The sequence below is a fragment of the Rhinatrema bivittatum genome, chromosome 2 (assembly GCF_901001135.1).
Source record: "Rhinatrema bivittatum chromosome 2, aRhiBiv1.1, whole genome shotgun sequence".
Taxonomy (NCBI): domain Eukaryota; kingdom Metazoa; phylum Chordata; class Amphibia; order Gymnophiona; family Rhinatrematidae; genus Rhinatrema; species Rhinatrema bivittatum.
The window spans coordinates 461,754,489-461,773,477 of NC_042616.1; the positions used below are offsets into that span (position 1 = coordinate 461,754,489).

The 18,989-nt window shown below is 47.0% G+C and overlaps 1 protein-coding gene across 1 annotated transcript in view; it reads left to right on the plus strand.

Moving 5' to 3' along the window:
* LOC115083333 (glutamate decarboxylase 1-like) overlaps nucleotides 1–18,989 on the plus strand; it is a 170,374-nt gene that overhangs the window by 12,596 nt on the left and 138,789 nt on the right. Inside the window, exon 3 of the mRNA XM_029587135.1 lies at nucleotides 12,938–13,028. Within this exon, the coding sequence (XP_029442995.1) occupies nucleotides 12,938–13,028 (91 nt within the window). The remainder of the gene's footprint in view (nucleotides 1–12,937; nucleotides 13,029–18,989) is intronic.

Consider the following 18,989-nt stretch of genomic DNA (forward strand, 5'->3'; position numbering starts at 1 on the left):
ACACCGCTGCGCTCGGTCCCGCCCCCCTGACACGCCCCCAACACGCCTCCCTCCGAAAACCCCGGGACTTACGCGAGTCCCAGGGCTCTGCGCGCGCCGGTAGGCCTATGTAAAATAGGCTCACCGGCGCGCAGGGCCCTGCTCGCCTAAATCCACCCGGATTTGGGCGGATTTAGGCGAGCAGGGCTCTTAAAATCCGCCCCTTAACTTGTCAGTGCTTATGCTTTATCCTATTTTCTTCTGGTGGCTTCTTCTTCTAATTTTTGAATGAAGATCTTTTGGCTAAAATAGCCTCTTTTACCTCACTATTTAACCATGCCGGTAATCGTTTTGCCTTCCTTCCACCTTTCTTAATGCATGGAATACATCTGGTCTGTGCTTCTAGGATGGGATTTTTAAACAATGTCCACACCTGTTGCACACTTTTTACCTTTGTAGCTGTACCTTTCAATTTTTTTCTAACTATTTTTCTCATTTTATCAAAGTTTCCCTTTTGAAAGTTTAGTGCTAGAGCCGTGGATTTACTTACTGTTCCCCCTTCCAGTCATTAATTCAAATTTGATCATATTATGATCACTGTTGCCAAGCGGCCCCACCACCATTACCTCTCTCTCCAAATCCTGTGTCCACTAAGAATTAGATCTAAAATTGCTCCCTTTCTCATTGGTTTCTGTACCACCCACACTGTCCCTCCACCCCCCCCCCCCCCATACACACACAGACACTTTTCTACCTAGTACTTGGAGTGGTCCTAATAATCTATTTATTTTGAGGTTTGCAGGCTACCCAGAGCTGAAGCTATCACAAAGACTTGCTACTTTAGGGTGGGAGGTAATGGGTGATAAGAAGCTGTCCACTGAATGTGGGGATGCTGTGATGGCTGGAACATGGAGTGTCAAGGACCACCTAATGGAATCGATGCAGGGCTGAATCAGATGAATGGTTTTCATGATGATGGTTTATTGACAGCATGAAGTTAGATAGCCGGTGCAGGTGTTTGTGTGTGTGTGTGTGTGTGTGTGTGTGTGTGGGCATAGTTTGCTTGGGAGGTGCTGAGGCTTGGCAGAAGTCCTCTTTGACTGTCCCTTTTTGCTGTCTCTGGTTTGCTTAGCCTTCTCTCAGTTGATTATATCATGCACAGTTGACATAAAGGCTGCCACCCCAGGATGCATCATTTCACACTCACTATATCCTTTGTATACGCTGGCAGGGTAGGGCTACCTTCTTTCTGCCATATGTAGTTCAATAGCTTTCCTATCCAAAGATAGAGGTGGTGTGCCCATATCTGCTGTTGAATGTAGGGGACAGGGTTTGGTTAACACTTTAGGTGCTTCAGTTCTACACTAACCAACCTTTCCCTTCAACACTGTGTACTTGCTGACTGCTGGAACAGAATGTGAGCTGCTGTGTGACAACTAGAGAGAAGGAGTGAAGTAGTAGTGTCTTGTTGACAATATGCACAGGCAAAGGGCAATGGGGCCTAGAAAGCTGCTGCTGCTGCTTAGGACCTGACAGACATCCCCAGACTGACTGCCATCCCTTTAGTGGGCTGCCTTTGGGATCTAGATGCTACCTGTAAAATCATCCTTACCTTACATGTATTATACAGATCTCCAAGCCATCCCAGTACAGGGGTGCCAGCTAGTGTGGGGAAGTCTGCCTGGTCCCAAGCAGCAGCAACTAGAGATGTGAATCGTGTGATCGATCGTCTTAACGATCGATTTTGGCTTGGGGGGGGGAGGGAATCGGATCGTCGCGGTTTTGTTTTTTTAAATATTGTGTAAATTGTAAATCGGGGGAGGGCGGGAAAACCGGCACACTAAAACAACCCTAAAACCCACCCCGACCCTTTAAAATAAATCCCCCACCCTCCCGAACCCCCCCAAAATGTCTTAAATTACCTGGGGTCCAGTGGGGGGTCCCGGTGTGATCTTCCACTCTCGGGCCACGGGTGCGTTGATAGAAATGGCGCCGGCGCTACCTTTGCCCTGTCATATGACAGGGCAAAGGTAGCGCCGGCGCCATTTTGGTTCCTGTCCCCCGACGTCACGAGCATAGGAGATCGCTCCCGGACCCCCGCTGGACCCCCAGGGACTTTTGGCCAGCTTGGGGGGGCCTCTAATTTAAGACATTTTGGGGGGGTTCGGGAGGGTGGGGGATTTATTTTAAAAGGTTGGGGTGGGTTTTAGGGTTGTTTTAGTGTGCCGGTTTTCCCGCCCTCCCCCTTCCCCTCCCCCTTCCCCCGATTTACGATTTTTGACGATAAATCGGGGGAATTCCTATTATATATCGCCTCTAACGATTTTTGATGATTTAAAATATATCAGACGATATTTTAAATCGTCAAAAAACGATTCACATCCCTAGCAGCAACCCTCTAGGCCCTGTAATCTTCTCCTGTGCACATTGTCGTCAAGACACTACGCCCTCACTCCTCCTCCTTAGTTATCTCACAGCTGCTCACATTCTATTCCAACAATCAGCAAGTACATGTCGTATTAGGTTTACAGTGAAAGTGTCAAAAGGTTGGTTACAGATAGCCATTCAATCATGATAGAAGTAAGGGGTCCAAAGATCTAGTCTTGTGTGATGATTACTCAAACTTCCCCTTAACACCACACAAGTTCTACATGTACACAATATACTGTATGTGGCAGCTACCTACTGCCCATCTCACATATAGGCCCATATAAGCAGGAGTTAGGTAAGAGTATATAGTGTGAAGAAGGCAACAAGAGGCAATACTGAAGGTCCCCAGTAATAAACCTCTTCTTTGGTTCTTGTTGTCTTCCTTAGGAGCATATACTGAGCGTTCAGTTGTATGGCCTAGGCCATATGATCTTACCTGCTAGATAGGTGGCAAGCTGGAATGTGCAATGGCATTCTAGCATGCAAGCTCATGTGGAGACCAAACCTTGCACCTAGTCAACCATTAACTAAAAAACCACATAATGAAAGGAGGCAACCAGGAATTATATTTTCAAACCAGTGACCACTTTATTAGTGAAGACATATAATCCACTTTTTGAAATAAAGATAATGTCTTAGGAAATCACAATCTGCAAGGACAAGATAGCAAATAGTTGAAACCATTGTAAATTTCATGAACAGCACATTGTGTGTAGACCTGTACATACATTGTTAGAAATGGGATCATTACATATACAGGCATAGCATCTTATCCTTTTAGCATGATATATGTGCCTGAGTCTGAGACCAACATAAAGATTGTGATTTACCCTGAATCCTCTGCTGCCTTGGCCTGCTTGCAGTTCTGGCTATGTGACCCTAATTCTCCTATTGAGCCTGACCTGGAGAAATTCCAGGAGACATATGGACAGCAGCTAGAGCTGTCCAAAGCTTGTGATGGATGGTTGTAGGGTCAGAATAAGCAGAAGGAAAAAGTCAGAATCTCAGACTAAAATTTCAACTCCAGTGGCACTGTGTAAAAACAGCCTCCTAAGCCATGGAGATCTCCCAGAGGGTGAAAAAATGACAGGACAAAGGACTAACAGAAGATTGATGTGAACACTAGGCAAGTAGGCCCCAATTTGGGATCAGGGTAACATAGGTCTAATGTATCTTCTTTTTGACATGAGAAACTTTGTATGTGATACTCCCATAGGTTCATGCTATTTAGGGACTTATTTACTTCAGATTGACTATTTCACCTATAAAAGAAGAGGTAGCTGATGTACAAAGAGAGAGACAGAGTAGTGCATCTCATGAACATCTGGCCAGAGAAGTTCTGCCATTCTGTATCTCCCAGGGATACTTATTTTGTTTACTGATATACAATAAAAAATTGAGATTTGTTTCTACAAAAGGTTTGGTGTTGTATCCTTGTGTCCATGGAGAAGCACCTTAAGCATGTTTGGCACTTAACAGGCACAATCACGATTACTACTAAGAACATTGAAAGCAGAAGTGGCACCCCAATAACTACAGTACAGCTCTAATGTTTGTTATGGTTGTGAGGTGTTGGAGTGGATTCTTGGGTACTGCAATGATGGCCACTCCCGTGGGGAGGAGCCCCGTGAGAAATTGCAGTACCAGGCAAGACTCTTTGCACACAACACAGAGAAGATAGTTTTATTGTACAGCAGGGTGGCACTGCCCGGGAAGCGGACAGCAGTGGTAGATAGCTCCAGCAGTGATACTCCAGGGATCCTCGGCTGAGAGGACCCATCTCACTCTGTAGTAGGTGGAGACAGCGTGGAGAACAGGAACAAGTCTCGGATGTAAAGCGCTGAAGATGTAGAGGAGATAGACTGGTATGTTAGTACTCACTGAAGCAGAAGCGGTATCTTTGAGAGTCCTGGCAGGCAGAAGTTGTAGAGTGGCAGGCACCAGGTTAGGGAGAGCAGGCCCTCGAGGAGTGAGTACCTGGGATCCCAGGATAGGCACCTGAAAGAAAATAGAAGGTCCCCAGAGGAGCTGGTACCCAAGTTAGTAGAATTACCCAGAAGGGTGAAGAGAGCTTCCTGCAACAGCTAGGAAGCGGCAGAGCAGCTTAGACTGGAGCTATTCCAATCCTTGCTAACTCGGTTTGTTAGCAAATGAAGGGCAGACTAAATACCAGGATGTGCTGTCGTCACTTGGAGGGGACACCCCCGAGGTTCCCGCCATGACGTAGCTAAAGACGTGGGTGGCATGTGCGCGTACACCCTAGGAGGCCCTCAGGAAAAACATGATGAACGCCGTCGCCATTGCCAATCCGGGGACGCCGGGGAGAGCGGCATGAAGACACGGTGGCAGCCAACTTCCCAAGGCTTGAGGAGAGAGAAGGAAGAAAGGTGAGGCACAAAGGTCGAAGCCGTCTGACACTGACAGACGCAACAATGATATAGGTAAAAGCAGAAGTAATATGTGTTGTTAACCCAAAGGCCCAGACAGACCATGTTGAAAGAGTACACTTAAGGGGACAGCCTAAGGGCCAAGGCAGCAGAGCACAGTATGGAGGCAGATGACCAGGACCAAAAAGCACTGCAGCATGGAGGTAGCAGGACCAGCTGAAAACACAGAAGCATGGACACAGCAGCAGCAGAAGCTGAGCTGTGATGACACAGCAGCAGCATAGAGGCAGCAGCAGCAGGAGCTGAGATGAGATGACATACCACCAGCATGGAGGTAGCCACAGCAGGAGCTGAGCTGAGATGACACACCAGCATCCAGAGCAGGAGATGAGACATGATGAGAAGAGGCAGCAGCTGGACCATGACTAGACGCCACTTCAAGGAGGATGGAATACGAGCAATAGACTGCCGGCGCCATCTTGTGCTCCTACCATGTGACAGGGGCCGACCAATGGCACCGGTAGCCCCTGTGACATAGTAAGGGCAAAGGCTATCGGCGCCATTTTGAATACCGGCAGCCAACAGCCCGAGTGCAGGAGATCACTCCAGGACCCCTGCTGGACCTCCAGGGACTTTTGGTAAGTCTTGGTGGGGTCAGGAGGGTGGGGAGTTTATTCGTTAGATACGTTGTATTCATGGGGTTTCGCTATATGTTTCTTGACCCCACAAATACAACGAATAGGGACATATACGTTGCGGATTGCCAATACGCTGAAAACGAATGCACACCCCTAATGAGCAGAGCATCAAGGAAGGCTTTACAGTAAGGCTGCTGAACCACAATGGTTGACAGTAGACCATCTCTTCTGTGTGCTGGCACAGGAAATCTGTAGTGAGGATGGGCTAAACAGACTTCTTCCATCTAGACTGTACAGGAACTCTGTATGGAAGACGGTCCCAGCAGACTTCTTCCATTTAGACTGCCTAGGAACTCTGTATGGAAGACGGGCCCAGCAGACTTCTTCCATCTATACAGCACTACAATGGTTTACCTCATTTTTACAAAACCGCCCACAAAGAATAACCCTGAAAAATTCAAAATCTGACTGGTACACAACTAACACAGGTGTCCCACAAGGCTCATCACTATCTGCATTACTTTTCAATATCTATCTCTTACCCTTGTGCCAATTACTTGATGGTTTAAACTTAAATTTCAAACTCTATGCAGACGATATTCAATTCATTCTACCTGTCACTGAATCATGGACCAAAACACTTTCACTACTTCAAATTTATCTAGAAACAATAAAAACCTGGTTATCTCACAACAGACTCAAATTAAATGCAGCAAAAACAGAACTAGTCTACCTATCTACCGTCCCCGACTCTGCTCAGTGCCCTCTAAAAACGTTCAATTTTGATGGACAATCCATACCGATAACAAACCATGCAAGAAACCTAGGTATAACAGTAGACTCCAAGCTATCCCTATCTAAACACATTTCAGAAACTGTCAAAAAATCATTCTATAAAATACACATGCTAAAAAAACTAAAACCACTACTACTGTCATCTGATTTCCGAACCGTAACACAGGCCTTAATATTATCAAATTTGGACTACTGCAACGCACTATACATTGGACTACCATTATCCACGTTACACCCGCTTCAGCTTATCCAGAATGCCACTGCCAGACTGATTTTCAACCTACCAAAAAGAGAACATATCTCCCCGATATTACAACATCTACACTGGCTCCCCATTACTCATCGGATAAAATACAAAATCTTAACTACCATTCACAATTTGCTTTACAACCCCAACTCCGTATAGATCTGCTCTATGCTGCACATATACAAACCAACAAGACAACTTCGATCAACAGACAAATGCCTATTAGAAATACCATCAGTTAGATCTACCAGCCTAGCACTAACAAGAAAAAGAGCCTTCTCAGTTTTTGGCCCATCCTTGTGGAACTCCATACCAAACCATATCCGAATGACACCCAATCGAAATGATTTCAAAAAGATGATTAAAATCTTCTTATTTAACGATGCATACAATTACAGTACCCGCACCTAAATCAACCCCTTAAACTCTCTCATATCCCGGTTTCTGCTATTATTAGGTATTACTCTGCTCTATCATGTATGTAAATTTTGAGTATATCAAGTATGTAAACCTTGTTTTATTGTGTATGTAAATTTGTAAACCGCTTAGATGGACATGTAAGTGATCCCATGTGCGGTATATAAAAAACTTTTAAATAAATAAATAAATAAATAGACTGCACAGGAACTCTGTACAGAGGCTTGGCCAGGCTTGCATTACAAGTCTTATCCTTCGGCCTTAGAGACCAGGTGTTTGAGGTGTTCATGGCTCCTTGCCACATCATGGCTTGCCACTTGGGGGCGGGCATGGATTTTGGGGATCCACCCCTCTGGCGCCTGTCAGCACATGGACTGCGGGGGGGGGGGGGGGGGGTAGACTCCATTGATGCTGGGGAAGACTCTGATGGCTGCTTGGGCATCCTTTTCAAGATATGGGTGAGAATGTACATCTTGCTGTTCATTGCACCAACCAGTGTGGTTACATTCTGGGTGTTGGCAGTGGTTTGATCATGGAGGATCTGATTTTGCCTGTTTACAGCCCTCCTGAGGCACAGTAGCTTTGCCCCCATGTGTCTCAGGTGTACCCATGTCTCTTTTCGAGCTGGTCCAACTGCTTGTGTATGGACTCGTATATTGGTGGCAAGAATGTTGGTGCTGGTACTGGTGCCAGGCCAGGTGGTGGTCCTGGTGCTAAAAATTGGGCCTCTAAATCTGGCATCACAGGGTTTATAGGCTGCTCTTGCCGAGGGTGTGGTGCTTCGGGCTTCTGCTGTGGTGTTCTGACTTGAGGTTGTGCTGAATGTAGAGGCTCCCAGTCAAGGCTTTGTTCCTTCATTAACCCAGAGAAGGCGAGGGGCACATTAAATGGGCTCGTTTAACCCAGGGGATGCAGAATTGCCAATAGCTCCTGAGCTGATGGTTGCTCCTCCTCCTCCTCGCTCACCTGGATCTGTGCATCCATGAGGAAGGGTCTGTGGAAAGTTGGTGATGTGCTGCTGGTACCTGGGGCTTCCCTGTTGGTCCCTGGGGCTTCCTGGCTGGGACCGGCATCTTCATGGGCAATAGCTGTGGAAACAAAACATAAGACATAAGTACCGATGGCAGCAACTATCCTTTTTTCATTTAGTATCAGAGGTGTACTTTGCTTGTTAGCATTGTGAGCATCTTATCCAAACGAGGTTTACACCTGTTGCTGCCTGCCCATTTGCAGGCTTAGCGGCTGCAGCTCACATGGTATCCAGCTGCTCAGAAATGCCCTCGAAGACATCCAGTCCCAGCCTTTCCATGAATCACTCCTCCATGGGGATGAGGACAATGGGACAAGGGGCTCCTCTTCTGATCTGCCATATGTACTTGTTTCTGGCTGCCACCTTACTTTCAACTGTGCCTTGATATCCTTGTACCAGTGGGCAACCTGGTCCCTGCTTCTTTACACTCTGCTGCGCCTGGTGATAGCCTGGGCTACGTTTTGCCAGATCAAGCTCTTGGCTACCTTGGATGTCTTGGTCACCCGGTTGCCAAACAGCATGACATCATTTTGCAGGACCCCTGCAGTCACCATGTTGTTTTCCATGATGCTGAATTTTATAGCCCTGAAATGAGGGCGTTGTGCTGTCTGGCTTCCAAAAGGGGGTGCCACTTCCTCTTCTGGAGAGGTGTCCTTCCTTTCCTCCCTTTCCTCACTCTCCGACCCACTCCCCTCTCCCCTCCCTTCTTCCCCATCCTGCTCCTGCCCTGCCAACTCCCTTCCCCTCTGCCCTCTCTCTCTATCCCTAGCCTGCCGTCCTCCTCCCTCCATCCTCGCCTGCCTATCCCTTCCCCCTCCCGATGCCTCCTATCTCTTCCCTCCTGCCTCTCTCTACTCCTGTCCCTATTCCTACCCCTACTCCTCCTTCCCCTAGCACTCCTGCTCTCGACCTTCTGCCTCCTCTCCTTCCTCCTCTCCCTCCTCTCCTCACACCTCTCCTTTCCTCTCTCCCCATGTCTCTCCTGTCCTCTCTCCCTATACCTCTCATGCTCCATCCTCTCCACAACATCCACTCACCTCCTCCACATACCTCCTCCACTCACCTCCACACACTTCCTCCAAACACCTCCTCCATATACCTCCTCACTCCTCCTCCACCCATCTCCTCACTCCTCCACTCCTCCACTCACCTCCTCACTCCTCTGCCACATACCTCCTCCACGCCTCCACACACCTCTTGCACATACCTCCTCACTTCTCCACAGAAAATGACAAATTGACAAACGTGACAAACAAATAAACTTTCACACAAAGAGATAGACAAAAGACAAAGGTCAAGGTAAATAGAAGGAAAAACAGTAATAACAAGACAACTTACTCAGAAATCACCATCCACTAAATCCACTAAACTCAAACCAAGAACTCACCTACTCTCCTCTCCTCTATCCAAGTGCCTGACACACCGTCAAAGAGGCAGCTGCAGGAAACCTGTATATTAGGGATGTGAATCGTTTTTTGACGATTTAAAACAATCACCAGATATATTTTAAATCGTCAAAAATCGTTAAGAGTCGCGATACAATAGAAATTCCCCCGATTTATCGTGAAAAATCGTAAATCGGGGGAGGGGAGAGGGCGGGGAAAACCGGCACACCAAAAAAACCCCTAAACCCACCCCGACCCTATAAAACAAATCCCTTACCTTCCCCCACCCTCCCGAACCCCCCCAAAACTTTTTACGAGTACCTGGTGGTCCAGTGGGGGCGTGGGGACCGATCTCCCGCTCTCGGTCCATCGGCGCCATGTTGGCTGCCACTCAAAAATGGTGCCGATGGCCCGATAAAAAAAAAAACCCACCCGACCCTTTAAAAACGACCCCTTAGCTTCCCCCACCCTCCTGATCCCCCCAAAACATACCTGGTGGTCTAGTGGTGGTCCCGGGAGCGATCTCCCGTTCTCAGGCCGTCAGCTGCCACTCATAAAGATGGCGCTGATGGCCCTTTGCCCTTACCATATGACAGGGTATCCGTGCCATTGGCTGGCCCCTGTCACATGGTAGGAGCACTGGCTGGCCGGTGCCATCTTTAAAGATGGCCACCGCCTTCGTAAAGATGGCCGCCGCCATATTTAAAGATGGCGCCGGCCATCCAGTGCTCCTACCATGTAACAGGAGCTGGCCAATGACATGGATACCCTGTCATATGGTAAGGGCAAAGGGCCATCGGCGCCATCTTTATGAGTAGCAGCAAACGGCCTGAGAACGGGAGCTCTCTCCCGGGACCACCACTAGACCACCAGGTATGTTTTGGGGGGCTCAGGAGGGTGGGGGAAGCTAAGGGGTCATTTTTAAAGGGTCAGGTGGGTTTTTTTTTTATCGGGCCATCGGCGCCATTTTTGAGTGGCAGCCAAAATAGCGCCGATGGCCCGAGAGCAGGAGATTGGTCCCCGTGCCCCCACTGGACCACCAGTTAATCGTAAAAAGTTTTGGGGGGGTTCGGGAGGGTGGGGGAAGGTAAGGGGTTAATTTTAAAGGGTCGGGCCTCACTACAAAAAAAATAACGATGTGAATCGGAACCAATTCCGATTCACATCACCCACATCACCCACGATCAGATTTTTTCCCCCCTCTAGCCGAACCCAATCATTAAGACGATCGGGCACACGATTCACATCTCTACTGTATATATAAACTGAAAAAATAATGTGGCACATGCTGACGCAATGCGCTGTGCGATCATGCAACGCATGATGTACTGACGCAATGCCGCATGCATTGATATAATGCTGCATGTGATGAAACGTTGCATGCGATGAAACACCACGTGTGATGAAACAACGCTGCATGCAATATTTACCGATTCGAAGCCTCAGGCTGCACATTACCCTAACCGTGCCCCTTTTTTTTTTATCGTGGGTGTTATTTCCACAATATTTATAGTATTTTGATAAATCTAGGTCTAAAGTTGCAGATTCTCTTCTCCAAAGTAGAACAATTGGAAATTCTCCTGGAATACAGAGGAACTCTACTCTGAGAATTCTGACCAAATTACAGATAAGCTACTGCTAAGATTCTTTAGACGGCCTCTCTGTTTCAGTTTGTAGGGGTGTGCATTCGTTTTCGCCGTATTGGCGATCCGCAACGTATATTGCGCTATTCGTAGTATTCGTGGGGAAGCAAAACGTATCACGATTCCCCACGAATACACGAATCTTCGCCGAATCATACGGCCACCTAAATACAAATTTAAACAAGCCCCCCACCCTCCTGAACCCCCCCAAGACTTACCAAAACTCCCTGGTGGTCTAGCGGGGGGTCCGGGAGCCATCCCCTGCACTCACACCCTCGATGCCGGTTTCATCATGGCGCCGATAGCCTTTGTCACAGGGGCTACCGGTGCCATTGGTCAGCTCCTGTCTCATGGCCATCGGCACCATCTTGTGCTCCTACCATGTGACAGGGGCTGACCAATGGCACCGGTAGCCCCTGTGACATAGTATGGGCAAAGGCTATCGGCGCCATTTTGAGTACTGGCATCGGATGGCCGGCGTGCAGGAGGTCGCTCCCGGACCCCCGCTGGACTTTTGGCAAGTCTTGTGGGGGTCAGGAGGCCCCCCCAAGCTGGCCAAAAGTCCCTGTGGGTCCAACGGTGGTCCCAGAGTGACCTCCTGCACGCCGGCCGTCCGATGCCAGTTCTCAAAATGGCGCCGATAGCCTTTGCCCATACTATGTCACAGGGGCTACCAGTGCCATTGGTCAGCCCCTGTCACATGGTAGGAGCACAAGATGGTGCCGATGACCATGTGACAGGGCTGACCAATGGCACTGGTAGCCCCTGTGACAAAGGCTATCGGCGCCATGATGAAACCAGCAGTGAGGGTGTGAGAGTGTAGGGGATGGTTCCCGGACTCCCCGCTGGACCACCAGGGAGTTTTGGTAAGTCTTGGGGGGGTTAGGAGGGTGGGGGGTTGTAGTTAATTTTAATTTTACCTGGGACATGAATAGAAATCACTGTATTAACGCATCGGGGCGCCATACGGCCAAATGCAACGTATCTGCTCCCCGACGAATCCGAATCACGAATGCAACGTATGGCGTCCCTCTGCACATCCCTATCAGTTTGACAAGCCTTCCCATCTTCTCTCTGACTTCAGAGTGAAAATCCAAACCTTAAGACAATCAAAGCAATCTTCCATGTGGAAAAGGAGTATGGTACTAACTCCTCTCTCACCATCTTTGGTCCTCTCACCCTCAGGATCTTCCTAGACACCCATGCTCTACTCTACATTCATGAAGGCCTTAGGCATCTGATCTTGAGCCTCAGCCTCCTTCCCTGTAGAAGACTTTGAGCAGAAAGAACAGGGAACATTTTGGACTCCTCTGCTATGTTGAAATTTCTCTCTCTCTCTCTCATACCACTCCCAGTGTCTGAAACACAACAATCCTTATCTTTGACATCATCTATAAATGTCTGTGAAGACATTTAGGAAGTGGATATTCAAAGTCTTTATCCGGTTAACTTTTTGAGTTGCCTGGACAATAGCCAAGATTTGAAAAATGTCTCCCATTAACTGCAAACATTTTGTACAGATAACTAATTTCGTACACAAAATTTATGTGGACAAAAAGAGATATCCCTGGAAGCTTTCTGGGCAGAGGCTAAACTTTAGCCAGTGATTGTACATACTGAGCGCTCTGTGGCTAAAGTTATGTACACAAATTTGGTCAGAAAAATAGCTGTCTTAAAGTTATCTGGTTACAGTCATATGCATTATGCATCAGACTTATCTGGGTAAGTCCTGCTAAATACCCAAGAAAACATAAGCATGCAACTGCAACTGCAACTGCAACTGCAACCAAAAAGCTTAGTTGCTTGCTAGATTTATGAATATTGACATCTAGGTAATTACAATTAGTAAGGGACAGGGAATTTTAAGGATCTCCTTACTTATGTCCTTTTTCACTTTATTTTTTAATTGTTCATTTGCATTAGAGGTCTGTGAACATGTCAGATATATTATATGGTGTTTATTTTATTTCTTTCTGATTAATTTAGGACATCCTTGTTTCTTCAACCAGCTTTCTAGTGGCCTTGACATTGTGGGGCTTGCAGGTGAATGGCTGACGGCAACAGCAAATACAAACATGTAGGTATTTAAATTATATGCATCTATTACATGCTGGCAGAACAAAAGGGAGTGGGTTTCCTTTTTAAATATTCTCAGTGGGCACTAGAGATGTGTATCGTGTGATCGATCGTCTTAACGATCGATTTCGGCTGGGGGGGGAGGGAATCGGATCGTCGCGGTTTTGTTTTTTAAAATATCGTGTAAATCGTAAATCGGGGGAGGGCGGGAAAACCGGCACACTAAAAATCCCTAAAATCCACCCTGACCCTTTAAAATAAATCCCCCACCCTCCCGAACCCCCCCAAAATGTCTTAAATTACCTGGGGTCCAGTGGGGGGCTCCCGTTATGATCTTCCACTCTCGGGCCACGAGTGCGTTGATAGAAAATGGCGCTGGCGCTACCTTTGCCCTGTCATATGACAGGGCAAAGGTAGCGCCGGCGCCATTTTGGTTCCTGTCCCCGACGTCACGAGCGTAGAAGATCGCTCCCTGACCCCCGCTGGACCCCCAGGGACTTTTGGCCAGCTTGGGGGGGCCTCCTGACCCCCACAAGACTTGCCAAAAGTCCAGTGGGGGTCCGGGAACGACCTCCTGCACTCGAATCGTGTTGCTGTAATGAAAAATGGCGCCGGCCGTATGGCCGGAGCCATTTTGCCGTATGGCAATATGGCCTTATGGCCGGCGCCATTTTTCATTACGGCAACATGATTCGAGTGCAGGAGGTCGTTCCCGGACCCCCGCTGGACTGAGTTGTGGAAGTTGATGAGGCAGCAATTATGAGGGGTCCGGAAAAGCTTGTTTGAATAACCAGGTCTTAAGTCTTTTTTGGAATGTTGGGAGGCAGGGCTCCTGTCGGAGATTCGGAGGGATGGAATTCCAGAGTGCTGGTCCAGTTGTTGAGAAGGCCCATTCTCTTCAAGTTGTGTGTCGAGTGAATTTGATATGAGGTACTTGGAGGGAACCTCTGTATGCTTCTCTGGTGGGTCTTGTGGAGTGATGGCTGAGCGGGAATTGTAAGTCAAGAGTTGTAAGGTGGTGGATGGATTTGTATATGATGGTGATGGATTTGAAGATGATTCTGAAGTGAATAGGGAGCCAGTGTAAGTGTTTTAGGATAGGTGATATGTGGTCTCTTCTCCTGGTGTTGGTGAGAATTCTTGCCGCCGCATTCTGGACCATCTGTAGAGGTTTGGTGTACGATGATGGGAGGCCTAGTAGGATGGCGTTGCAATAATCAATCTTTGAGAAGATTAAAACTTGTAGTATTGTTCCGTAATCATTAGAGTGAAATAGAGGTTTTATCCTTTTCAGAACTTGGAGTTTGTAGAAACAGTCCCTGGTTGTGCGGTTGACAAATGCTTTCAGATTCATCCTGTTATCAATTATAACTCCTAAGTCTCTGACTTGGATGGAGAGTGGGATAGCTGGAGGAGAAGAGGAGGTGTTGCTGATTTCTGGGGAGATGAGCAGTAATTCTGTTTTTGCAGTGTTTAATACGAGATTTAGGCTGGCAAGAAGGCTCTTGATTTTTTGAAGACATGATTCTCAATGATTGAGAGTTTTAGAGAGGGATTCTTTAAGGGGGATCACTATCTGGACATTGTCAGCGTATAGAAAGTGTTTAAGATTTAGATTTGTTAGGAGCTGGCATAGCGGAAGGAGGTAAATATTGAAGAGCGTGGGTGATAGGGCAGAACCCTGATGGCCTTCTACAGGTGAGTCATGGCGGGGGGATTCTTTATTGAGGATTTTAACTTTGTAGCCTCTGTTGCTGAGGAAGGTTTTGAATCAGGTTATTGCCATACCTGTTATACCAATGGTTGAGAGTTGGTTTATGAGGATGGAGTGGTTGACAGTGTCGAAAGCTGCCGAGAGGTCTAGAAGAATCAATAGGAATGATTGTCCTTTTGCAACTTGCTTCTTGCTGCTGCCTAGAGACTCATGCTGGTTTGCTTCTCTCTCAAGAGTTGCAAAGAGTGGGGCCCAATAGCAGATCAGTGATGGAACTGGGAGCTACATTCTTAGCCAATGCAGGCTGTGACTTGATACGAATGGCCGCTATAGGGATGGCTTCCATAATAGCAGCTAAGTGCAGTTCTGACTGAAAAATTGGTCAGCAGACACTATTTCCAAAACCAATCTCACAAGATTACTCTTTAAGGGTTCTCTTTTATTTGGAAAAATGGTGAATAGCTGGGGCGAATCCAAGGTTCCTTGATTAGCAGAGGACAAGAAGGTGGTGGTGCGTCCTTTTTGGGATTCCTATTGGTTTCATCCTTACAGAGGAGCATCTTCTCAAAGATCTTGTCCCCTCAGAAGATCTCAGTCCTTTCAGCCTAAGAAGTCTTGTAAGGATGCAGGCTCTGGGGCCGGAGCACCTCATGCTTCACAATGAAGGTGTAGGGGCTCACCTACTGGATCAGGAGACAAGCAGGAGTCTATTTCACATTTATCAAAAGTAGACCCAGATTACGATGGACCAGTGGGTCCTGGAAGTGGTAAGGGATGGCTATGCTCTAGAATTTCTCTGAATTCCTCCAGATGCATTTATAGTCTTTCCATGCAACTCTCTACAAAAGAGAGTGGCAGTGGAGACTACATTAAGGAGGCTGATAGATTTGAAGGCTATAATTCCTGTTCCCAGATTCCAAGAAAATGCATGGCGCTATTCCATTTATTTTGTTGTTCCCAAGAAGGAAGAAGAGATCTTTTGGCCCATCCTGGATTTGAAGAGCGTCAATCGACATTTGTGTGTGACTCATTTCAGAATGGAAACTCTACGTTCAGTAATAATGGCAATACAAACAGGGAAATTTTTCATGTCTCTCAAACTCATGGAGGTCTATCTACATATTCCCATTCACCAGGAATATCAACATTTCCTTTGTTTCTCCCTTCTGGGACATCATTATCAATTTCAGGCTCTGCCCTTTGGACTGAACTTGCGCCCAGGACTTTCTCCAAGGTCATGATGGTGGTAGCAGTATCTCTGTGCCAGGAAGGCATTCTGGTCATCTGTATCTGGATGATTGGTTGATTTGGGCCAGAAGTGCAGATAAGAGTCTCCTTGCATCTTGCAAGATGATCACCTTGCTTCAGGAGCTAGGATGTGAGGTGAACTTGGCCAAGAGCAGTTTTCTGCCATCTCAGACCACGCCAAACACTAAAATGGCTGCACTAAATAGGATGAGGCATACAATCCAAGCCCTTCAGGTTGGGAGGGAGAGAGAGGGATGGAAAGCTCATAGATATAATGGTTCTAGGCAAGGACCTAGGGCCATCTAGTGGCTGACCCAAGGAGATGCCACATTCACAATCAATAAGTTTAATCAAAAAAGTATTACAATTAATTTCAAAACAAATTCATAATCAAAATACAGAAGAATCAAATGAATACAAAACATAATAAAAATTGAATACTATAATTCAAAAAAATGTATGCAACAATAAATACACCATATTCAAATGGTTAAATCCACTGTTCCATGAATTTGAGGAATCACTACTCCATCTTTCTAATACTAGGGTCAATTGACAGCTCAGATATTCTTAAACTAGGTCAACATAGCATCAGAAAAGTAGGGTCAGGATGAAAAGGGGTTCTATCTGCCCCTACATTGTTGCGGTCCCGGTCGCGAGGTTGGGCCTACTCGGGCCTCTCTGCAGCGGTGTCTCCACGAGGGAGACGCCGCCGAGCTCCGAGTCTTGGCTCCGCCCCCCAGAGGCACGCGCGTGCGCAAGGGAGAACCTTTTAAAGGGGCTCTGGCGCAAAACCGCGGCCAGCCCCTGGAGATGACGTCAGACGCCGGCGTCTGACCGAAGATCTTTGCCTTGCAATGAGGTCCACTCCTGGTGAGTTGATAAGTTGCTGTTCCTGCTTCTCCTTGTTCCTGTCTTCGCTTCTGTTCCTGATCTGGATCCTGTTCCTGACCTAGCTGTTGTTCCTGCTCCTGTTGCAGCTCCTGATCCTGCCTGTACTCCAGTTCCAGTTCCTCTCCTGCTCCTGCTTCCACTCCTGCTTCAGTTCGCTGCTCCAGGTTCCAGTCTTGCCCTTCCTTCAGATTGCCTTCCTGGTTCTTGACTCCGGTTTGTCTCCTCGTGCTCCTGGTTTGCCACCTGCCTAGTTCTTGGATCATCTTTACGCTGCTGTCCATCGTCCCAAGGGAATCCACCTAAGACCCAGCGGTCCGGGTCCTCACGGGCTCCTCTCAGGGGGACCTCGGACTTCCAGGGTGAAGTATCTACGTCTAATAATCGTCCCAAGGGAATCCACCTAAGGCCCAGCGGTCTGGGTTCTCACGGACTCCTCCCAGGGGAACCTTGGGCTTCCAGGGTGAAGTATCTGCTCGGTCTCCTGGTTCCGAACTGCCACCCGGCCTTCTCTTCTCAGAGGAGTCCACCTGTCCTTCCATCTCATCTCCGCATGGCCAGCCCAAGGGTCCACCTCCCTGGTCATAACATACATGGCACACCATGGAATATCTTCAATAAAGAAGTTCCTGAAAAGAGGATAATTTTCCTTAGAGCTCACAATTAAGATTGTTCAAATATTCAATTATATCTGTCAATAATGTTACATCCCACAATCAAGCAAGATCAAGGAAAATTGGGCATCAAAATGGCAGTTGAAATTTAATGTGAACAAATGCAAGGTGATGCATATAGGGTAAAATAACCCATGCTATAGTTACACAATCTTAGGTTCCATATTAGGTGCTACTACCCAAGAAAGAGATCTAGGCGTCATAGTGGATAACACACTGAAATCGTCAATTCAGTATGCTGCGGCAGTCAAAAAAGCAAACAGAATGTTGGGAATTATTAGAAAGGGAATGGTGAATAAAACGGAAAATGTCATAATGCCTCTGTATCGCTCCATGGTGAGACCGCACCTTGAATACTGTGTACAATTCTGGTCGCCGCATCTTAAAAAAGATATCATTGCTATGGCGAAGGTGCAGAGAAGGGCGACCAAAATGATAAAGGGAATGGAAAAGCTCCCTTATGAGGAAAGACTAAAGAGGTTAGGACTTTTCAGCTTGGAGAAGAGACGGCTGAGGGGGGATATGATAGAGGTGTTTAAAATCATGAGAGGTCTAGAACGGGTAGATGTGAATCGGTTTTTTACTCTTTCGGATAATGGAAAGACTAGGGGGCACGCCATGAAGTTAGCATGTGGCACATTTAAAACTAATCAGAGAAAGTTCTTTTTCACTCAACGCACAATTCAACTCTGGAATTTGTTGCCAGAAGATATGGAGGAGAAGTCCATTACCTGCCATTAATTAAGTTGACTTAGATAATAACCACTGCTATTACTAGCAACAGTAACATGGAATAGACTTAGTTTTTGGGTACTTGCCAGGTTCTTATGGCCTGGATTGGCCACTGTTGGAAACAGGATGCTGGGCTTGATGGACCCTTGGTCTGACCCAGTATGGCATGTTCTTATGTTCTTAAGGAGACCAAATACTGATTTTGAATTATTTACATAAATATTTTGATTACTTGATGGAATTCAAAAACTTGTTTTAAGTTTCCTCATCCTAACCAGCATATTTCACTATGATACCACACATTAACACATTTGGCTTCAATTTCTGCAAGATAATGGAATTTACGATGATTTAACCCATTTCTTTGAATGTAATTCCCAGTAGAAACATTACTTTTCATCACAGGGTGGAAGATCAGTATTTTACCACTCAGTTATTACTACTGAATAATTTAGAATGTAGCTGCATTGTTTTTTTTTCATGCTTAGGAGCAGATTTTAAAAGCCCTATGCGCGCCAAACCTATTTTGCATAGGCCCAGCGATATGTGCAAGCCCCGGGATGCGTGTATGTCCTGGGGCTTGAAAAAAGGGGCGTGGCGTGGCCAGAGGCCTCCGTAGGGCCTCTAGGCTGGGGGATGGCGCACCAGCACTCGGCCAGCGCATGCAACCTATGCCTGACCAGAGGCAGGCGCAATTTGCAAA